This window comes from Biomphalaria glabrata, chromosome 16 (genome assembly GCF_947242115.1).
Source record: "Biomphalaria glabrata chromosome 16, xgBioGlab47.1, whole genome shotgun sequence".
Lineage (NCBI taxonomy): Eukaryota > Metazoa > Mollusca > Gastropoda > Planorbidae > Biomphalaria > Biomphalaria glabrata.
The window spans coordinates 27,761,051-27,785,826 of NC_074726.1; the positions used below are offsets into that span (position 1 = coordinate 27,761,051).

Consider the following 24,776-nt stretch of genomic DNA (forward strand, 5'->3'; position numbering starts at 1 on the left):
CTGGTAGAAGTAAATTTTATATTTAGTAATTAGTACTTTGGTCAAAATAAAAACACAAAGCTAACAATAATAACAAACTCTCACTTGCTGATACAATTAGCACAACTTTAATACTAAACCAAGCTTGCTCATATTTTAAGTAATGGTTGAACATTTAGGCTCATCAGGCATAAAATGATAATGAGAATATATATATATATATTAGGATATTTGTTGGAATGGAAAAAAAAAAGATCTCTAGAAATAGAAATTTAAATCAATATTTTGAATAGGTCTAATATTATTATATTATAGACCTAGAGTTAAGTACTTACTAGTGTTACTAGTCGAGTCTACATGGTCTAGAATAAAGTAGAACTAGAATCTAACTAGATCTAGATGTTCATTTATTATTTATATCTAGATCTAGTTCCTAAAAACTCGAGCATGGACCTCCAAGTGAAAAAGCTACATTTAAATAAATGCATGCCGCCATGGGTCAAACATAGATTTCTAGATATAGATCTAGATATTACACACTTTAAAAAAAACTCACACATTAGGCATGATTAGGCTAGGCCGCTAGGTGTAGAGAAGATGTATTTATTAAAATTAGATCTAGATCTATAAGTATAGACTATAGTCACTAAAACACGGACATGGGGTAGTTGACGTGTGACACACTTGGCTCCTACTCCTAGGCAGTAGGTCCTAGGCCTAGAATCTAGATCTTTTACTAGAGTTTACTAGACAATTTTTAAAAATTAAGCAAAATCTGGATTAAGATCTAGATCAGCGGTTCTCAATAATCTCAACCTTTTAAGCTCGGCGACCCATTTTTACAATCTCACTCTTCCGGCGAGAGAGTCTTCGGTGACCCTATCCACACAGCAATAGAAGAATAGACAAAAACAATCCATATTTTCGATGGTCTTAGTCTTAGGCGACCCATGGCAAATCGTCAATCGACCCCTAAGGCTAAGGCAAGCCCTAACTCCTAAGGGTCCTGATCTAGATGATAGATCTTATCTTAATTGTCTTAAATAGTTATTATTAATAATTAATTACTAGCCCTAGCCCTAGGACGGCGCCTAGGCAGTAGATCTCAGGCAAGCCATTCCATGCTCTAGTCACTAGTCTAACTCTAAATAGTAATACTAGCACTAATCAGTAAGTCACTAGGGCTAGGCGGAGTAGGCGGCTAGGGCTTAGTAATAGTAGATTATACTAATCTAACTAGCATAGCAAGATAGAATCATAGAATGATTAAATATAATAATTTAATTAAAATTAGATCTAATAATGATTAATTAAAATTAATGATAGATTAACATTAATTAATTTAATTCTATGTCACACTATCACTATGTGTAGGTACTTCAACATCGCTATTTTTGTACGCCGGAAGTGTGTTTAAATTCTGGTCCTCATGGTTTCGGTCGCGTCCCCGGTAACCGTCGGAAAAGTGCGTAAAACGTAATTTTTTTTGAACCGATCTTCTAGATTAGAGTATCATTTTGTCGGGGAGAGAATGGCGATTCTTTTGATACCAAATTTGACGGGATTGGTTTACTAGATCGTTTTTTTTTAAGTTTCCAAAATTAGGGTGTGTTCCAGATATGATTACTTTTTTATTTTTGTTTTGTAATTATTTATATTGGTTAGTAATTTGTAGTATCCATATCTACATAAGAATCACGTGTGATTATAAAGCTATTTTGGATGGCACTCTTGGTATATGAATGCCAAAATGACCACCAAATCGAAAGTAGCCATTTTGCTATCAATTCTACCGGAAGTAGTAATAAAATACTTATAAAATATAATAAAAACGAAGTTTCCTTGTTTATTAATATAGATAATGAAGCAAAAAAACTCGTATTAATGTAGATCTAGATTTAGTTAGTAATAGATCTAGAGAAGCAACAGATAATGTAGAAAAATCAAATTATTGTTTTAATCATACACTAGAGTGTAGATCTAGGTCTAATACTTAGATTTAGGCCTTAGGCTTAGATCTATTTTCTAGAATAGGAACAGAGATGCTTAGAATGAAATCTAGAGTAAGAATTAGATAAGATAGATAGATCTTTAATTGATTTGATATAAACTAGTCTAGTCTATACTTAATTGTCTTAATAAACTAATACTAGTTTCTAGATCTAGAATGTTGAGGACTAAATTTAGATCTATTTTTTTATGTGAAATTTAATGGGAGAAAATCTGAGAAATAGCCTAAAAACTAAAACAGCTTTTCAATATATATTATAAATTAGATAATTTAGATGTTTTATTATAAGTTTGTTTAGATTATGTCTGTATATATAATATATATATAGACTCAGTATATTTTAAACTTGATAAAAGAGACTTTCTGATATCTAATCTTGGCAATTTGACTAATTGTATTGATTTCTATTGCCTCTTGCCTCGCTCCCCCCCCCACCCCCCCACCCAATATCCAAATATTTTGTAATTTTACATCTGCATTTTTTTTTAAATAAAAAAAAAGGTCAATATTTTAAAAATGTTTTTTAAAGATAACTTTTTCATACTCCAGCTGTTTAAAGTCTCCTTTTAATTTTATGATTAAATATTAAGAAATAAAAACAAGTTCTCGTCAATATTTGAAAAAAATCTAGCTGTTCCCATAGTACAATTTTTAAAAATAAATGTCACAATTTTGAATTGCTTTTTTTCTTTAAAATTATTATTTATTTTTGTAGCAAATAACATGTTTAAAGTTTCTTGAAAATTTGAAATGGTAATATTAATAAATAAAAAAGTTGTGCTTGAATAAGTCAAATTCCGACCAAATTTGTCGGTTCTATTTTTAGCTTCGTCTGGCTGTAAAAGTATAAAAAATAGATTTAGATGAAAGATTTAGGGGTTATAAAATGATATAAAGAACATGTGAAGTCTCCTGAAAATTTGAAATGGAAATATTGACAAATAAAAAAGTTGTGCATTAATTAAGTCAAATTTCGACCAAATTTGTCGTCTCTATTTTCAGCTTCGCCCGGCTGGAAAAGTATGAAAAATCGGTTTAGATGAAAGATTGGGGTAGTATTACGTTTTAAATAACATACATAAAGTCTTCTGAAAATTTGAACCAAAAATATTGAATAATAAGAAAGATATGCATGCTTTAATAACAAAAAGTCATTTTTCGGGTACCAAAATTTTTTATTGAATACAAAGCCAAAGAAGGAAAAAAAAATAAATACAAAAAAAATCATAACTTTGCTTCTACTTATCATAGAAACATAAATTTGATATTTTTGTAAATGGGACACCAAGCTCTATTTAATGATATCAATTACAAAACAATATGATCAAAACAAATTTTTTCGTTGAAGTGCCTACTATGTGATGTCTAGATCTAGTAATCTACGTCCTACACTACAGTCTACAGTTACACATTTCATAATTTCATGTCAATCTAGTCATGCTCTAGACTCTCTATAGATCTAGATCTATCTACTTAATGACTTACACTTACACATAAGTGAAATCTGTTATCTCTAGACTAGTCTAGCGTCTACACAGATCAGATCTAAACTCTAGATCTAAACACCACGCGGTTCTGTGTAGGTCGGTGTAGATTGTGTACAAACGAGTAAATAATACAAACTGGCGGAACTACTTGCCGCAAGATTACTTCAATCTTCAGTTACCGAGATATATCTTAATATGCAACACAAGCTACGAACACAGACCTAAGTGTGTAGATTTATATATACTTAAGATATACGAACTGGCAAAGCTATTTACCGCAAGATTCAGACTACATTTACCAAGATAAATTATTCTCTAAATCTAAAAGTCAGAAATAGATCTAGATTTAGATCTACAGCATTTTTGTTTTTGCAATCTGCTGATCCAAAATAAGGTATTAAAATTAGAGAAGGGAAACGAACCGAGCTTTAAAACTGATCAGTACAAACCGCACTTGAACGAACGAACTGTCCTTATCTTAATTTTAATCAAGAATTGGCAATTCTTGTAAGAAAAAAAACAACTTAGTTTTCGGCGAGATGATTTGACAGTTATTGTATGGTTCTTGGAAATTTCTCCTGTTGTCACAAGAAGGCCGTATCCTTGACAAATGTGTGCACATCTTTCCTGCCTTATTTTGGATTGTCTTCTTTTAGTATCAACGCGAAAGTTGCTGCGTATCATTTAATATTTGTGTGTTAATGAAATGGGAGTTTCGAAGAAACAAAAGTAGTTTCTGAATGTAAAAACAATCAGAAAAAGTGGACAGATCTTTAGCCTTTTGTGGAGATTCGAATAAAAATAAGCCAACTTGTTTAATTTTGTATAGAGATGTTAACAGCATTGTGAAATCAAACACATAAGCAAATATGGCTTCATTCTTAGTTTGAGCCGCAAAAAATGCTAGATTAGAAGATTGAAAATAATATTTACTAAGAAGGGACAAGGAAATGAGTCGGCAATAAGGCCTACACAGCAGAGCTTACATTTTAAGTAGTGAAATGGAACCTTTTTTTTTTTACGGCAAATACGTAAAAAGGGGGTTACTATCAGTGATGGTCGAACTATGTAATGAATGCAGATGAGGCCGCTACCCTTTTTCGAATGACAACTAGAAATTTTTATTTAAAACTAAGAGATAGAGCATCAGAGTTCGACAAGTTTTCTATTGCCGCCGATATATCTGAAACTGCTCAACTCTTAAATTGGTACGTAAACGCGGTATGAAAAGCAATTTTAAAATCGCAGAAGAGATAGCTGCTTCGAGGTGAGTGCATGTGACCCCCACTGGCCAGGACCTGTTCAAAGTTTCAAACATCATGGAGGATGTTTCTCTTCTTTGGGAGAAACTAATGAGAGTGTTTACTTATACTGCCAGAAGTAGGGCTGGATGTCATAGGGAACTGGCAGCACGAGTTATTAGAAAAATGTCCAAGTCAAACGGAACATCTGTGGCAAGTTGTTGAATCAGAACCATATGATGATGTGTTTGGCACTGTAACGTTTATAACATTTCAAGCTCTGAACCACAAAACTTCTAAGAATTTTCGTATAGACAGTCCGAATAAGAAAATGTTTTATTTGACAGTGAATTGCGCTGGTTAAGTAGAGGAAAGGTTCTAAAACCCTTTTTTTTTTAATATGAGACATGAGACTGAAACTCTTTATGACGGAGAGAGGAAAGCAAGTACCTGAACTTAATGACCACTCGTGGTTCTGGGATTTGAAGTGACATCATACCGTATCTAAATGAACTCAACAACAAAAAGTAAGAAAAACAAAAGTTGATTTCGCATGTAATAGCTGACTTAATAAGCGCCTTCTAAAAGAAATTGTAACTCTTCATTTAGCAGACAGAAAGGTGCAAAAAACCAACGTGGCGTCATCGCCTCACAGAAGAACATCTTGTTTAGTACTTTCAGAAGTTGGTTTAGGATAAACTTCGTACATCCCATGATTTATTTGAAGTAGCCTATTATATCCACGGGTTTCTAATAAAAGTGCATTATTCTTATTTAATGTTGTTGTTTTTTTTGATATCTTTTCTGTTATGTGGCCCGCGACACGGGTGTCTGAAATTAAAATGACTATTGCTGAATTACGTTGGATATCCTGTTTACCCAACGTAATTCAGCAATATATATATATTGTTACGTACTAGTAGGCACACAAATAAAAGCACTGCAAAGAACTTGACGACTCAACTTTCAGCTTCATATAACTTTATTGACTATTAACTCTAACAATTCGTCACTGTAACATGTAGCGTAGAAGATTGTACAATATCTGTCAGTTTACAGTTGGCTATACTTCGTTGCAATTCATCTCTTCACTTCGTTGCAATTAATCTCTTCACTTCGTTGCAATTAATCTCTTCTCAACTTGCATCGAGCCGTATTCCACAGAACAGACCACCAGGTCTCCCAAAGCTGAACCAAGTCGTACTCAAGCCTACCGAATCAGAACCGTACACGTCTTACATCGACTGTAACGGCTCAAGTCCACTGTTGTTCGCTGAATAGACTTAAACGACAGTAGTCCACTCCAGTTAACTCTACACTAGTTAACTTGCATCGAGTCGTACACATCTCTCTTCTACTGTCTCACACAGTAGACAACAGTAACGACGTCTGTACCGACGACTCTACCTACGACTTCATACGACTCACTCACGACTCTCTGGCTAATCCCTAATCGTTTCTCCAAAGTTGCACAAACACTGCTAGTATCTTCTGGAACAACACGTGAGGAAACGTCACATCCTGTCTTTGGTTATACATGTAGATTCCAGAGAACACTCGCTGCTGTGTTATCTCGCCGGGGTCACACGTAGTGACCTCTATCTGTCACTGGACATTTGTAACAATATATATATATATATATATATATATATATATATATTGTTGTAACCCTATCAGCTGACTTTTGTAACACAGGCCAGAAAGACAGTTTAGTGTGCTATGTCGAAGGGCAAGGGACAGTACTGGTATGAACGATGCACGTGAATATTACTCGTGTTATGGTCATCCTAAGCCAGCGTGGACCAGAGGCACAGTGTGTGTAAGGCAGGCAGTTCAAGCGTGACCTCCGTGACCCCCGAAGGCGCCGGTTCAAGACAGGACAGCGAGTAGACCGGGACTGTAAGTCCGCCATGAAGTCGGTCCTGGTGGAGTCCTAAAGTGAATGTACGAGTCCAGAAGAGATAGAGACAGTAGAGTTTATTGGTTTAGTACGGTGATGTACAGTATAGCATTTTTAGTGTTGATGTATTGCCAATTGTGTCATATTGGCTGTTTTAATTGACCATTATTAAAGTACCAGATTATTTGGAGCCTTGTTAAGTTCTTGATGTGTTAGATGTGCTGTGTTGTGTTTAGCAGTGTTTACAGAAGGCCTGAGAGAACGTAACAATATATATATATATATATATATATATATATATATATTATCTAATAAATTATAACCTGAAACAAATACCTAGTTTTTGATACCGTATTACCTAATTTCATAACATCGAACCGAACCCGAACTTTAGATCTGACCGAACCGAACCCGAACTTTAGATCTGATCGAACCGAACCCAAACTTTAAAAGTTGGGTTCGATTCCCATCTTTAATTAAAATAATTCACTTCCGTATGATAGAATCATCATACAGAAAAAAAATAATTGATACATGAAGTTTGCAGTTTTGTCGTGGAACCTGCACAAACAAACCAAGGCCATCATCATCATTTCCAGACATTACGTGGCATTTCGAGCAGTATCTATAACACCGTAATCTTCAATTGCATTCCATTTTCTTCATTTTATTAATCGCATTGATCCTATTAAACAGAAATTCGGTCCTAATAAACAGGCTTGACTTACTTAATTCTGTATACTCCCGGTGGAGCATTGGACCGCAACTACACCTCTCCACCGAACAAGGTTTTGAGCAGCTTTCTTCATTTTCTCCCATGTCAATCCACTACCGAAACTTCGTTGATAATCGACCTCTTCCGTGTTTACAATATGTAATAGCATTTGTTACGGTACTTCACGATTCGTTAGTAATAAATGGTTGTTCCGACTCAATTAATTAAAGTAACAGAATATGACTATTAATCAAGCAAAAACGACATTATTACCAACTTTTAAGAGAGACATGACATTATAAACCAGGGCCGGCCTTACGAATTGGGGGGCCAAATTTAATGGATGCTTGCAAGGCCCCTCTTCTGAATTTGTTTGCAATAACAACTATTACTATTAATTTGATACCAACATTTGCTGTACAACATGCTTTGAAATCAACTCAAACGCAATAGGCGCCAGTGGGTTAAGTTAAGTAACGTCAATCGTGAGATAGGCCTAAACTAAACATGTTAACCCTTTAAGTCCTACATCTTTAAAAGCCTTAGACAAGAGCCACGACTGATAGTGATATGCTTAATGTAAATTGCGGGGCCCCTTCCAGACGCGGAGTAAATTGGAGCCACTGGTCAAATCGGCAACAACATCAATTCTTAACGTCCTATTAAAGAAGGCATTTCAAAGCGTCTTCGCCCACGCGATTCCATAGTCTATTTTCTTTTGTCATGACGTGTTTTTTTTTTCGACAGCTGGGTGTTGAAGCAGTTTAATTTCGTGTGCAGGAAGGGGTTTTGTTTTTAAGCTGTTGCGATGTCTTGCTCCTCTTGATACTTGCAGCGTGGCGTTAAATTGTTTTACTGGCGTGCGGACGTCATAGAATCTAAAATACTACAAGAGTTTCTAAAAATAAAAAAAAACGGAACAACACGGTTTTATTTTAAAACCATTAAAAAAAAAAGAATGTCTAAAAAAATTTAGACCCTTGACCATGATATTTATTGAGATACCAGGAATATATTAGGCATACGGTTTGCTATTTACCGACCCTCTTTGCGAAAGCCCTATGGAGGTTATGTTTCATTCTTCAATTTACGTTGGTATTATTCAATGGATAAGTAGGACTTATAGGTCGTTCTTTTATTGCTTTCCTACTTCCAGATGAAATTTCCACCTAGGCCTATACATTCCGTTCTAAATCAACATCATTTTACCAGAGTACATTTATGTATATTGAAGTAACGTCTGTAATATATAATATAAGATATTGATTTGTAACCATTTAGTGTGCCTGATGCTTGCTATCAACGTGCATGAATGTTGGGACCCTGTACAAATTGTCTCCATTATTACAAAATACAAAGACTTCGTTAAGGTCTCGTGTTCACTGACAAGCTAGAAGGAGCGCTGACGTGAGTCTTTCATCAGCATCCTGAGCTGCTGGGGTGCATTTCCACTAATTACCAAACAGAAGAAAAGAGTAATATATTTCACTTTTGTTTAGACGCCACCTTTAACTAGACAGAAGACTTTTGGGAAATTTACTCTAAGAAAACGTTGACAATGACAAGGGGATTTAATTTAATAAAAAAGGTAAACTTTTGATCAAGGGAGGATCCAAAATTTCAATTTTTCTTCTTGTAGGATTGGATGTTCCTTAAAATTAAGCTCAGCTTTAAGCAGTTCAGAAAAAAAAAATACTATTCAGAAAAGAAAAAAAAAACTGATTTCTCGAGAATGCCAAGACCAATGTTTAGTATCTATCAAATGCTTAATTATGTCAAGACAGAGGAGTGCTTGCCATCAATGTCATGCTAAGCCCTAGGCCTATATAATCCCAGTCATTTGAATGATTATATTTTGAGTTTAGAATTTTCATCTATTTGAATAATCTGATAAATTCAAGACGTTTCTTCAGAGAAGACAATAATATAAAGGCTTGTCTTCGAGTCTGAAAATGAGAAGTGCAGCCTTTATCTTATAGATTAGAGACGTTACTTCAAAAGAGAAGATAATTTACGACCTACGCATTTCATGTGGCAATTACGCACACCCAAGTGCGTCCTACATATTTTGCCACATCCATCACATGGCAGCCATTCTTCAATTGCTTGATTGCGCTGCGAATCTCTTCCTTGGTAGGTGCACTGCTCTTGATAGGTAGGTCTCTTGCAACTGGAGGTATCTCTGTTGAATTTGCAGGAGTTGGTCTGTTAAGAAGCTGCTGGAAATGCTCAATCCATCTCTTCTTTTGTACTTCTTCATCTGTTATCATGTCACCATTTTTGTCCTTTACTGGTCTCTCTGACAAGGCAAATTTTCCAGATAACTTTTTGATGACTGTGTATATAGATCTTTGGTACTGTTCTGAAGGGCTGCTTCTTCTGCTCCTTTTGCCAGTGCTTCAATGTAGTTTTGCCTGTCTGTTCTGATGCTACGCTTGACATTCCTATCTATTTCAGCATAATCTTTTTGTGCTTTTCCTTTTGCTGCTCTTGTTTTACTGTTGTTCACGCCTGCTTTCTTCTCTATTCTTTCCTTGATCTTCCGAAGGGTTTCTGCTGAAATCAACTCCTTATTGTGGGTGTAAGACTTGGGACTTGGCATGTGGAGGTTACTGTTTCTTTCACTTTCAGCCATGTCTGTTCTACTGTCTCCTCTTCTAGAAGCTCTTCTAGGAGCTGGAACTTGTTAGATAAGGTGACTTTGAACTCTTCCTGTTTTGTGCAGTCTTTCAGCGCAATAGTATTGTAGTGTTGGCGTTGGCTGGGCCCACTTGTCCAAGTCTTCTTCAGCTTCAGTTTCACTCGAGCGCACAGAAGATGATGATCTGAAGCAACATCTGCTCCTCGTCTGACATGTACATCCTGAAGAGATCGACGGAACTTCTTCACAATACAGACATGGTCTATTTGGTTCTCTGTTGTTAGGCCTGGTGATATCCACGTTGCTTTGTGTATTCGTTGGTGTGGGACGACAGTTCCTCCTACCACTAAGTTTTTCGTGGCAAATCTCTCTCCATTTTCATTCATCTCACTTAGTCCATGTTTTCCCAAGACCTCTTCATATCCTCTGTTGTCATTGCCAACCTTAGCATTCAAGTCGCCCATTATGATGATGGTGTTCTTTTTGGGTCTTTCATGTAGGATGGTAGTCAGCCTGTAGTAAAAATAGACCTTGTCCTTAATTCTCTTCACTGTCGTTTGTTGGGGCGTAGCATTGGACAATGTCTAAGTTAATCCTTTTCTGCACAGTGTGGAATGAGGCTGTTATTATCCGTGGTCCATGCGCTTCCCATCCAATAAGTAGGCTACTCTCTGAGCCTGCTTAGACAGCATCAGGACTACTCCCTGAGTGTGTGTAGCCTCTTCCTCATGTCTTGAGTATAAAAGTAGTCCTAGGCCTATATAATCCCAAGTCATTTGAATGATTATAATTTGAGTTTAGAATTCACATCTTAGGCCTACTATTTGCATTATCTTCTAAATTCAAGACGTTTCTTCAGAGTTGAAGAACGACAGTTCAGCGCGCAAAACGCATGACCAGGCAGATAACTCAAAAGCTCATTTTTTTTTTACCAAAAGTTTCCTTAGCATATAAAAGAATCAAATGTTAAAAAAATCGTATAGTCTAATGACTTCCTTTAGTAAAATTAGTCTTTGTGTCTTAGATCTAAATCTAATCTAGATCTATAGGCCTATCTATATCTATATTTAGACTAATCTAGGCTATAATCTAGATCTAGAGTTAATCAGTCTAGGTCCAGGATATTAATGATATAATCATATGATATTGTGATGTTGCTAGTTCAGGCTGTCTTGAAGTCAACCAATTACTCTGCAATCGTTTGGGTGTAATTGTTCGGGTGTATTACGTGCAGTTGAACGACAACACAAACAAGAACTGGCACATCGATTGTAACGAGTGAAGAGATGTAGTCAAACGATGATGAACAATTGTACATGGATTTATTCTGATAAAAGGCCACAGTAGAAGTCTCTGTCACTAAACACGTCGTTACCCTGGAATCTTCTATCGCTAACTGATTTTCCGGTCTCTAACCCAACATATCCCAAACGTCACTAGTCCCGTTCAATATGCGTCTCCTATGGTGCGTCGCTAAATAACTAACCTATATAAATAAGGTGTCTAACAGATTCCTCCCCCCCTTGAAAAAAAAATATGTCAATATTTTTCCACTACTGTCAAATAACAGTCTCTTGACGGCAACTTGATCTGGACGACTGACGAATAACGAATTTCTTGACGATGACTTGATCTGGGCTGACGAATAACGGCTTTCTTGACGATGACTTGATCTGGGCTGACGAATAACGACTTTCTTGACGATGACTTGATCTGGGCTGACGAATAACGGTTCTCTAAAATAGTTCACTGCTTCTGCTGCTACTCTGGTAGTACGACGAAGTTCGCTGTTGTACGTTGCTTCACTAGACCAAACTGTCCAATGTAGACTGGGTGAAACCAAGGTCACCTCCGACGACGTTCCGTTATACGACTAACGGTTTTCAACGAAATTAAGTGGATGTAGCTGTTTCCACAACTTCACTATCAGCACGTCTAGATATCGTCTAGACCAACGAATACTACATAGATCAATGTTTAGTACTGATAAATATTACTTCACTAACCTTCCAAAGGTTAAACACAGTGACCGTTATAAACGTGGTAAGCAACCGGTTCAATGAGCAAACTGCTCCACAAGAATCTCTCCAAGGGTAAGACGACAGAGCGATTTAGTTAGCTACCAAACTTGTAGTACTCACAATACTTCTGACAGCGGGCAAACTGTCCTTCTCGAAACTGACGAGGTAAAACTTGATACTCGATGTGGCTCCTATGACGAAGAAAAAATATGTCCAACAGGTTCACTAACGATCTCTCACCCGTTATGAATGAACGGTTTCTCTGGTTGTAGGTCGATTCAGCATATGAAGATCAGGCGTTGATAATATACTGGTTAAGTAGACCAGACGTTGCGATGATTACTGTCCTGACGAAGGTCACCCTGAGTTAACGGCTCGTTGAACGTACGATCAAGAACATGTAGATCTAGAACAAAGTCACTCTGCGATGATTCTGTGTTCAGCCGTACTCCGATGAAATCTTATATCTTCAAGTGCACGACCCTCACCTGAGTAAACGTTCTGCTTCGAGGTCCGGTTCGATGTTCGGCTTCGAGGTTCGGTTAATCCGGGCTTCGGGCGTCGGGGGTCGCCACTGTGATGTTGCTAGTTCAGGCTGTCTTGAAGTCAACCAATTACTCTGCAATCGTTTGGGTGTAATTGTTCGGGTGTATTACGTGCAGTTGAACGACAACACAAACAAGAACTGGCACATCGATTGTAACGAGTGAAGAGATGTAGTCAAACGATGATGAACAATTGTACATGGATTTATTCTGATAAAAGGCCACAGTAGAAGTCTCTGTCACTAAACACGTCGTTACCCTGGAATCTTCTATCGCTAACTGATTTTCCGGTCTCTAACCCAACATATCCCAAACGTCACTAGTCCCGTTCAATATGCGTCTCCTATGGTGCGTCGCTAAATAACTAACCTATATAAATAAGGTGTCTAACAATATACTGATATAGATCTATATATATATAGATCTGAAAATAAGGATTAGATAATAGATCTACATCTATTTTCTATTCTTTCTCTAGATCTCATCTTCTTTTTTGAAATAACGCACACCTCTGTATTTTATAATATAACTAATATAAGTTCTATATAGATCTAGAGTATAGTTTCTTTATCTAGATCTACATAGGTCTAGATCTATAGGCTATGGCTATAGTCATGAAAGATCTCTTAAAAATCCGACCAACGGAAGTAATCAACAATTTTAAGCCATTGACTTAGTACAAATAGTGGAGACTAGACTATGATCTTCCTTCAAATAGTAATAACAATCGTCATTGTTAATTTCTATGGTAAATTACAAAGATCTAGATCTGATACTATAGTGATAGGTTAATTAAAAATACATGGCCTAGAACAATTAGTTTTAGCTGGTTTTAGTTTTAATTAAATCTAAGCTCTAGTTTTTCTGATAAGAGTTTTTTAAAGTTTTGGCAACATTAGGACTAGGATCTACTCGTCCCTAGCTTGTCCCAGCCCAAGTCTGTTTAGAGCTGTGATGGGCAAACTACGACCCGCGGGCCAAGCCCTACCCGTGAAGAAGCATACCCGGCCCGCCACAATAATAATTTAAAATAAAATGATAAATTCGTACACAATGGAAAATTAAAGTTTTGAATATGTGATGAATTTGATGAAACATTCAAAGTAATATTGCTACAAACAAAGAAAGTCTTTCTCACTTGCAATGAAACTGTGTTAGTGTGTTAAAACAAAACAACATTATTTATGCATCCATGACCAATGATGAAGGAAAACAATAAATCTGAAGATTTCCTAAACAAATTAGATTTATTAGGCCAACAAAATCCTTTTAATAAATTTTATATTGCTCAGACAGTCAATACATATGCAAGTTATATTGTTCTGCATTGCTAAAAGTAATATATAACACATGTATTCTAATAATTATAATGGCTTTGTTCATCAATATATGATTCAAGTTTTCCAAGTTTAAAGTCCTTTTAAGAAAAAGGAATTTTTAGCTAGAAGTTTATTGAAAACAACTTAAACATCCAGAGTACATTCAACAAATAAATTGTCCATCACAGTTGACTTCGAAGTTCTGGACAAATTTACTGATATGAATGATACTGCATAATTGGTAGGCCCTATTATTTCTAAAAAAAAATTTCTGTTACTGAAGATTAGCAAGCAGGTTCCATTTTTTTTGCGGAATGCAAAATAATTGAAGATTAATGTATGGCTCTCAGATTTTCCATTTAGACAGATCTCCTCTGTCACATGAACAATTGATATTAAAAAATCAATTTAATAACGATATCTGTAGAGTCACTGGCTGTTGTGAAGGAATACAGGATTAGATATGAAGAGGGCATATTTAAAAGGAGATTTAAAAAGACTTCTATGCTGTTGAAAAAGATGTAGATATTTTCAGAATGCCTTTTAGTGTGTATGATAAAGTAGTGAGACTGAACTTGCAGATTAAATTAATTGAGCTCCAAACTAATTATCACCTCAAGCAATTATTTCTAAATATTCATAAATAGAGTTCTTCAAGAGGCTTATCGAATTCCAGTTTTTCAAATTAAATAGCTGCAACTTCATATATATATGTTTATATAGTTCGTCCATCATGGTTCAATGATGACCACTTTTGTTATCCTGGGGGCTGAGGGCTTTGCACTGGGGTTATGTGCCACCTCATGTGGCTGGTGAGGCTAGTGTTATTGGCCTTGCTTTTTTTCTCTGACACTTTTCTTCTGCCAGCGCTGTTCTATTTGTCCTCTGCAAATTGTGCGCCAGTTTACAAAGCGAGACCCCATTATTCTCTGCCTTGTGCTTCTGTCTCCCAGGTGGCTTGGTCAGTGCTGAAGGCTTTCAGAGAAGCTTTGAGGGTGTTCCTGTAGGGTTTTCTTTGCCCACCCGGTGAGTGCTTTCCTTCCCTTAATTGGCCATACAGAAATCATTTAGAGATGCGGTGGTCTTCCATTCTGCAGTTGTGGCCTGGCTGCATCAGGATTGTGTGGATGCTTTGCAGACATGCTCTTTGAAAGACTTCAGTGTCTGTTTTTTTGTTTTTTTCCCTTAAACATTCAGTATTTTTCTGAGACATGTCATGTGGAAATGGTTCAGTATTTTTGCATATTTTCTGTATACTGTCCACGTTTCTGAGGCATAGAGCAATGTAGGGAGGATGACAAGATGATAGACCCCTAGCTTTGTGTTTGTGGTGATACCTTGTCTATTCCAAACATTTTTTTCTGAGCCGTCGCAGAAGAAGATTGACAAGGAATAGCTTAGTTTACTCTCTTAAGAAATTTCCCTATTGGAACTGTTATCAAAACACTAATACTGTAGCTTGAATTCATACATAGCATTAGCTAAATTTCGATAGTCTTAGATTTAATAAAAAAAATTCTGTATTTTCTTATATACATATGTTATATATATATATATATATATATATATATATATATATATATATATATATATATATATATATATATATATATAAGCTATATATATATATATATATATTGTGATCAATCTGGAACATATGTAAAGATTCTTTGGCTGAAGTTAATGAAAGTGTCATATGACCAGCGTAAATTCAAAATCCAAGTATATACTGGGACTCAAACCCAAGACCCTCCTCGGTTTTGAAAGCCAATCACTTAACCATTTGTTCCCTAAGTAAATTGTATTAGTGTTTATCATGATGTAAATAATTGTCCTTCTAAACAGCTGACTGCTTGACAAACTTAAAACATTTCGAGACATTTAGTGAGATTAGTGTTACCACTCGAGTCAAAAGATTCAGCGGAAGCGCAGTACTGACCAAGGACGTAAGCTTTACAATGTTTGGAAGGTGACACAACACAGTTTATGCTCATCTCTCCCATTTTTTATATGTCATTTCCATGCACACATCATTTTTATGTACCAGTACATCTTTTTCATTACCCATGCATGAGTTACATATCCACACCATTCATAGCTATGCTCCCATCAATAAAACATGAGAAACTCCCATTGTCAAATGAAATGTATTCTTTATTACATGAATATACTAATTGGTATTTGTCCATGAAACAGCATGGAATCTGAGTTTATATTGAAATTTAATTAATGGGACAAAATCCAATTTGGTTTCAGAGTTTTAATACTATCAAAATATAGAATATCTCAATTTATGTAGATTAAAATATATATTTTTTTAAATTAAATAATTGCATTTGTTCATACAAGATTTTTAATGAGGAATCATGTTAAAATCTTTTTTATCCCATTTATCCCTGAAAATATTGCTGTTCTTTAATAAATATATCTGCGTTTAGCATTTTACTTTGTTACTTAATTTAATTACTAAATTTATTTTTACAAATTTATAATAATTGATATTGTCTCAGGAGTCTAAGAATGTTTTCCTACCTCCTTTTGAAAACCTCAGTATTATTTATAACTTTGGTCAAATGTATAAAGAGCACGGTAAGATAAACTTTTATACATTACACTGAATTATTTGAAGAGGGTTACATTGAAAGAGAGGACAGCCCAGAAATATGTGGCGCTGAGATTTGGATGCAGATGACAAGCAGATGGGCAAGACCTGGGGACAGTTGGAGAGACTCACCCAGAACCGAGACACCTGGTTTGTGACCTATATTCCATGTGGGACACCATGCAGAGATGAGATGATAGACATTCAAATGCATTACTTGCATAGATTATACTATATAATAGGGAAATCTAGGGTTTCATTTATAAAGCTTAACTCTTCAACTTTTAGTCAGATTTTAACTGCTGACCTTGACGCACTTTTTAATTTCACTCCATGTATTAATATTTGATCTTAACAGAGATTTCCATTTGAGTTTAAAGTCTGGTGCATCTGTGTTGACCAGTGACTTCCAAGCGTATATTGTGGATCCTGACGGAAGAAAGGAGTCTTACAGAGTTGACCAGAGTAGATTGTATACAGGAATCCTTCAAGGTCAGAGAACAACTCTTTCAGTAAACAGTAATAGGAGTAAAATTCACTGTAGGGCCAAAACTCTTTCAGACAACAGATGGAACTGAGTGAAAATCTTTTTGAATAAAATAATTTTATTGAGTTAAAAAAAGGCTCTCCATTGGTCAGGGTCAAAGTAAAATTTTCAAAGAAAACAGTTGTGCTTCAGTTAGTTGAAATAGACTGTTGTGTATAGATAAATTGATTGTTGTTTATAGATAAATGAATTTACTCTGGTCTACAGATAAATGATAGAAAAATGTAATTCTTTTCTATAGGTAAATGGTATCCATGTCTATCTGTATTAAATGAAAGTGTAAAATTCTTAGTAATTAATGATATGAATGAAATGCCAAAAAAGAAAAGAAGCATTCTTGAACAAACTTGTTTCTATAGATTTTGTGAATAAACATAAAGAAAAAAAAACTTTGTAAAGGGAAGTAATGAAGAGTTGTAAAACTTTGTAAAGGGAAGTAATGAAGAGTTGTACCGGTACACACAAACTCAGGTTTAAAAAATTATCAAGGCAAAAAGCAAAAAAATAAACTCATGAGTATTTCTCTAAGAATACTTTTAATATATTATCTTTTGGTGAGAGTTAAAATTACATTTGATCTTAAGCTTTGTGCCTAAAATTGTGTCAATAAATAAATCTAACCATGTTCCCAACAATTCCATAAGTCAGTCGCCCCTTACAAGAATTTTTGTAAGGACACATTTATATTAGAATTTACCTCGATCAAAGTTACCTATACCATATATCTTGACCTTCTAAGGCATTCGTCTTAGGATAACAAATAGTTTTAATTCTTTAGATGTGAACAAATGATTTACTTTTCTTTGGTTAATATAATAACATAAAAACAACAAATGTCATTATAGCTAAAATGCGTATGTTCCCCAGGTAAATCCAGCACCTATGTGAATGCCTATGTTGTGGATGACTTATGGTCTATAAATATACTTGATGATAACGAGACATTTGCTGTAGAGGTTAGATTGTTAAAAAGTAATTTTTTTTTCTGAAATATTGTTTGGTAAAGATATCTTAAGACAACTTTTTCGACTATTCTTTCAGCAAAGAGTCTGTGTGTAGAATCTTTTGAAACTTGCTGATAGATAATAGATTATCAACAAACGCACTAGGCAACTAATATATTGACATGGGGGCTATATGTTGATGCATAGTTATACACATATCTTATATCTTGTTTTTAAAGCAGTGTATCAGTGTGATTGTTACTTTTGAAGCTTTATCTTCTTCCACTCCTCATGGTGGAGGGTTCAGATCACCAGGCCTCTCATATGAATTAGAATAAGCAATATGATGCCCATTGTAAACTATCCCAACATGACCAGTGTCTAATTTTTTGCCTCTGAACTGGACACAACAGAATGAGACAACATATGTTCCATAAGCTGAAAACCAAGACTAGTGGAATTAGCCCTTGCAGAGTGTCACCAGAGAAACCTGTCCTTTAAAACTGCATTCTTCATGAAGAGGCCCAAAATAAGACACTGACCCCCAAAACACCCCCACATAGAGAAACTAAATGGAGAGTTGCTTGATCTGGAAACCACTGTGCAATTTATCTCAGTGTTTCTCATACTGGGGGGGTCGAAGGGGGTCTGCAGAAAGATGAAAATTGTACACAATTAAAATACCTACTTACCTAGAAGCTTTTTCACTTAGGGATCTGTGGGCAAGTTTAGACTACTGGTATATAAAAGGTTCCCCGGGTCAAAAAAGTTTGAGAACCTCTGCTCCAACATATCCAGACAACAAAGAAGAAGACTAGTCCTATATCTGAGATTGGTTTCTAGATCAGGCAGCGCTCTTCTTTCTTCTATAGGGGTGTTATGGCAAAGTATATTGTTAGGGTATAACAGTATGTATAAAGAATGTTACTCTGGTGGGCATTCACTGTTGACACATTTCACAGGAGTATGTTTTGCTAGTTTCCATTTTCAGCATCCAGAACATGCATTGTCTCATACGAAAATGCTGCTTCACACAAATAGATTTTAGGAAACGAAGTAAAATATTGATATTTTATTTTAAAATATTGTGGTAGGCTACTCTAAGACAAACTAGACTAGAAATCATTTAATGGTGGATCTTTGTAGGCCTATCTTTGTTTCAAATTTCACAGTGTGTTGTTATAGAATTTTTTCCGTTGCTGAGATTAGCAAATAAAATCAATTTTTCTGTTCTGCCTTTACTGTGAAATTAATTCTGCTATAGGCTTGATAGTGAATTACTCGAATAGTTCGTGGAATACCTAGTCAGGCCCTTGCGGATCCCTTGTGCTCCGCTGAAACACTGGTATAAAATAATAATATAAATATATTATAAAATATAGCATACAATATTCAGCTAGTTGTAGCAAATGTTCCCTGCATGTGCCATTAAATAAAAATATGTCTAATTTATCTATTGTCTTTTTACAAGCCTGCAAATCTTTTGTTGAATGAATCAGAAAATCCAAGCAACCATTTGTTTGTGGCTTACAGAATTTCAGACTTTAAACAAGAGTTTGGAGAGTGGTAAGGAAATGTCTTAAGGTTCATCTTTCTTTGTCTTACCTTGTTCCCTTCTTTGTCTCATCTTGTTCCCTTCTTTGTCTTGCCTTGTTCCCTTGTTTGTCTTACTTTGTTCCCTTGTTTGTCTCATCTTGTTCCCTTCTTTATCTTGCCTTGTTCCCTTCTTTATCTTACCTTGTTCCCTTCTTTGTCTTACCTTGTTCCCTTCTTTGTCTTATCTTGTTCCCTTCTTTGTTTTACCTTGTTCCCTTCTTTGTTTTATCTTGTTCCCTTGTTTGTCTTACCTTGTTTCCTTCTTTATCGTACCTTGTTCCCTTCTTGTCTTACCTTGTTCCCTTCTTTGTCTTACCTTGTTCCCTTCTTTGTCTTACCTTGTTCCCTTCCTTGTCTTTGCCACAAGTGTACGATTTATCTCAAAACTGCAGTTTAATGTGCTTATTTTTTTCTGGTTTAAAAACTTGTTGCTTGTGATTCATTAGTAATTATTCAATTTAATTCCACTAGCTTGATTCATTCAATTAATTTAATAACCCATTTTAGTCCTTCTCATTTAAAACAGTACACAAAAGATTGTAATATAATAATAAAATGTAATGTAGTATAATAAAAATTTAATATCAAAATATCTCAAATTACAGAGGTCCTCTTCTACTAGATCTATAAGATTATACATGAAAATAACAAATAAGATTATACATGAAAATAACAAATAAGATTATACATGAAAATAACTAATACGATTATACATGAAAATAACAAATAAGATTATACATGAAAATAACTAATACGATTATACATGAAAATAACTAATATGATTATACATGAAAATAACAAATAAGATTATACATGAAAATAACTAATACGATTATACATGAAAATAACAAATTTAAAATGGATGCTTGCTCTCTTTTAATTTAAGTCCATCCTCTACAACAGCCTACAAGTAGAAGAGAAGCTGTTTTTACTAACCCACAAATGTTTTTAATTTTGTCTGGCAAAAGTTCCAAGATTTAAGCAATGAAAAACCTATTACCGGTACATGAATACAAAATTAGCTCCTGCTCAAGCAATAATTCTTTAATCTAACCCTTAAAATGCTGAGCTGTTTTAAAATGAGTGCATACAAAATGGAATTACAATTCTGAGGCTAAACTACCACACACGTTTTAAGGGTTAATCTGAGGGATGTCCTTTTGTACATTGTAAGAAGTTGTGTATCCAAATCTTATGGTACATTTCTCTATGCTATGGTCTTGCTCCTTGACTTGGATTTGTTACCTGACTTTGTCTTGTAACTTTTCTTTCTCTTTTTTTGTTAAAGGGAACTAGGAATAAAAAAGGCACTAACATTGGTTGTTGACACTCCTGAGATGAAATTCAATTTGTTTCAGAGCAGATAGGACTACTGTTTCTGCAGTGCTCTGTCCATACAGTGTAGTGCCCTGATGTAATGACCTTCCAAATGCTCCTCTCTTTAAATCTCGTAGTGGTGACACTTGTGCAAGATATGTGACATTGTTTCCACTGACTCTTCACAGTGATGGCATGGATAGTCGTAGTTAGAATGGAACCCTGAAAGTATACACCAATAGGAGAGTGTGTTCTGTTCTACACTGTGCAGTTATAGATTGTTCTGCCCTTCCTAGCTGCCACTATGGATTGTCGCAATCCAGGCGACATGCTGCCAGAGACACTTAACCCTAAATTTTTTTGTACTCTCAGATTTTTTTCCATAGCCTGAAAAAATGTGTTTGATGCTTTGTAATTGACTGGCCAGCTTGCCCTCTCTTGCAAGAGTTTGGCCTTGCAAGGGTGTCCACTGTATTACACAAATATTTCCAGGCTGACTTTTGAACTATGTCACTAATAAAAATCTTATAATATAATAAAAACTAGTCTGTTTATGAAACTTTATGGGATAAAAAACTAGTCTGTTTATGATAATGAAACTTTGTGGGATAAAAAACTAGTCTGTTTATGAAACTTTGTGGTATACAAAACTAGTCTGTTTATGAAACTTTGTGGTATATAAAACTAGTCTGTTCATGAAACTTTGTGGGATATAAAACTAGTCTGTTCATGAAACTTTGTGGGATATAAAACTAGTCTGTTCATGAAACTTTGTGGGATATAAAACTAGTCTGTTCATGAAACTTTGTGAGATATAAAACTAGTCTGTTCATGAAACTTTGTGGGATATAAAACTAGTCTGTTCATGAAACTTTGTGAGATATAAAACTAGTCTGTTCATGAAACTTTGTGGGATATAAAACTAGTCTGTTCATGAAACTTTGTGGAATACAAAACTAGTCTGTTCATGAAACTTTGTGAGATAAAAAACTAGTCTGTTCATGAAACTTTGTGGAATACAAAACTAGTCTGTTCATGAAACTTTATGGGATACAAAACTAGTCTGTTCATGAAACTTTGTGGGATATAAAACTAGTCTGTTCATGAAACTTTGTGGGATATAAAACTAGTCTGTTCATGAAACTTTGTGGGATATAAAACTAGTCTGTTCATAAAACTTTGTGGGATACAAAACTAGTCTGTTCATGAAACTTTATGGGATATAAAACTAGTCTGTTTATGAAACAATTTTTAGCATGCAATACTTGCCCAATCTTTGAATTATTTATAACTTATTTATTCCAACTCATGAAACCATTTGCAATTTCAATTCTCCTCAGTGGCTTTGAATTACCGGTACTTAGTGATTATGAAGGCTTAAAGTATAACAGTACATACAGACTGACAGATCATGAAGGTGACTTTAATTTAATTTTTTAAAACTGTTATAACATACTCTTATTTTACTATCTTCAAGGAATTATTTCTATTTGTTTGGTATTATTTAAACATACTTATAATTACATTCATCCTATAAAGGTCACCTTTAATTACTTGCCCTAACTGGCAAAGTTTAACTTGGTGCCATTTGAGCTTGAAATAACAGGACATAATTCTTTTTCTGAATTATTCTTAAAAAAAAATCTACTGTCTCGTGTGGAATTAAAAAAAAATTCATCTAAAGATTTTTTTTCAAGTTTCAGAAATGTTTTCTCAAATGAATAATCCTATCCCAAACCCCCTACAAGAAAATCCAAGCAACAATTTGTTCGTGGCTTACAGGTTTGCAAGGGGATGATAGTTGTCATGTAGAGCAACACATTTAGTAAAATCACTAAATTTAGAAAGCCTTCGAGATAGAAGACTCCAAAGTAAAGTAGCAATTATACATAAAACATTGAACCAAAATCTAATAAAATACTCAGAAAGACACAAAGATAAAGGCACAGTCCTCATTCCACATCATTGAACAAATTTCTGCAAATACTCTTTTCCTAGTACTATTAGAGCATGGAATGAATGGGTTGCCTGAGGCAGCCAGGAAAACCAGTGACTTGGCATGACTAGATGCATGACGTGTAGGACGTAATCATCTTCTTTTTTGAAGTAGCACCTGAACTAATAAACATTGGAAACTTAAACTGTAGTTTCACTACCGGTACTTAGCATTATCGGTACTGCTCAAGGAGTCAGCAATAATGGCCCAATGTCCATTTAGTAATACAGGTCTGTCTAACTTATGTACCACTAGGTTTACTCACGTAGGATGTAAATAGAAGGTCTGTAATTTAAGGTAAAATTGAAAGTATCCCACCTTTAAAGATACACAACCATGAAAGCAAAAAAAGACTGAAACTCAGCCACCAAAAAAATATGTTTTAGTTTGTTCTATGTTTCTGATGTTTCTTCAGAAATGATTTTTTCATACTAGCTCAAACCTCCCACAGCAATAGGCTGTATCTGGGACCATCGAGTTGACAGGCCATGCAGCTTGATCATGCAACCATTCAAGTATAAATTGTTTGTATTGTACTACTGGCCTTGCTAGGCAGGTATCAAGATGTAACAGTTGAATATATTTTTTTAAATAAAAAAAAAGTAAATTTCCCTATTCAGACCTTGCGATCTATGGGGCAGATGATGAAAAGATCATCTGTTTCTGTGGCTCATGGTTAGCGAGGATGTCATGTGGCCAGCACATTGATCAACCACCTTTACTTTTTCCCAACTATAATAATGCCAGGTACCCATTAGAGCCGGGTGGACTCAGAGGTGCTTAAAGATCCCTAAATTAAAAATCCCATTCTTCACCAGGATTCGAACCTAGGACCCAGTTCGGAAGCCAAGCACTTTACTGCTCAGCCTCAGCGCCCCATTTTTAAAAATTAAATTTGGAAAATTGTTTGCAGTTTTTTTCTTAACCAAAATCTATGAAACTGAGCTTTAAGCCCGCATCAGTTCATTGAAGTTTTCTATAATTCTACTATTTAAGCTTCCACTCTAAGTAACTATTCGTCCATTGAGACAGGTAACAGCAGTCGACCTAGACGTCATGCTAAAGAGCAGGTGTGTGAGCTGTGCCTTGTGGGGGATTATAGTTTATATGATGGCCGCTGTAAAAAGAATCATGCTATTTGTTTTTCTATGCTGGTAAGTGTTAAAATAACCAAATGTTATGCTGATATATGTGATTACCATTTAGTTTCTAGAAGGTTCAAGGTCTGTCTTTCTAGTTCAGTTCAAACTTAATGCCACACTCAACTGCAAGTCTAGTATATGGGTTAAGTAGGTAAAGAGTGGGTTGGGAAACTTGGGGTTATGACCTTAAACACAAGTAGGTAAAAGAGAAGTTATAACCTTAAACACAAGTAGGTAGGAGAGGTTATGACCTTAAACACAAGTAGGTAAAAGAGAAGTTATAACCTTAAACACAAGTAGGTAGGAGAGGTTATGACCTTAAACACAAGTAGGTAAAGAGAGGGTTGGGAAACTTGGGGTTATGACCTTAAACACAAGTAGGTAAAAGAGAGGTTATGACCTTAAACACAAGTAGATAAAAGAGGTTATGACCTTAAACACAAGTAGGTAAAAGAGATGTTATGACTTTAAACACAAGTAGGTAAAAGAGGTTATGACCTTAAACTCAAGTAGGTAAAAGAGGTTATGACCTTAAACACAAGTAGGCAAAAGAGAGGTTATGACTTTAAACACAAGTAGGTAAAAGAGAGGGTTGGGTGTTAGTTTGTGAAACTTAGGGTTATGACCTTAAACACCCGTTAAAAAAATGCTCTATGGTCAGCAGGAAAAAAAAATAAATTCCACAGAATATTCAAAGGGTCAAGAATAACAGTAGTTTCTAGAAAGTTTTTCTGGAAATACTATAAAGGGAAGACTAGGCAAGATATTGGCTT

General features: G+C 35.1%; 1 protein-coding gene across 3 annotated transcripts in view; it reads left to right on the plus strand.

Moving 5' to 3' along the window:
- Positions 1–13,137: 13,137 nt before the first annotated feature.
- The window catches only part of LOC106075630 (ADAM 17-like protease), a 53,123-nt gene continuing 41,484 nt past the window's right edge, over positions 13,138–24,776 (plus strand). For 2 of the 3 annotated variants that reach the window (XM_056014487.1, XM_056014488.1), the window contains exons 1-7: positions 13,138–13,288; positions 15,705–15,828; positions 16,820–16,953; positions 17,876–17,964; positions 19,424–19,518; positions 22,206–22,282; positions 23,894–24,015. In XM_056014487.1, the coding sequence (XP_055870462.1) occupies positions 13,240–13,288; positions 15,705–15,828; positions 16,820–16,953; positions 17,876–17,964; positions 19,424–19,518; positions 22,206–22,282; positions 23,894–24,015 (690 nt within the window). In that variant the 5' untranslated portion in view covers positions 13,138–13,239. The remainder of the gene's footprint in view (positions 13,289–15,704; positions 15,829–16,819; positions 16,954–17,875; positions 17,965–19,423; positions 19,519–22,205; positions 22,283–23,893; positions 24,016–24,776) is intronic. The other variant, XM_056014489.1, reaches the window with a different exon arrangement.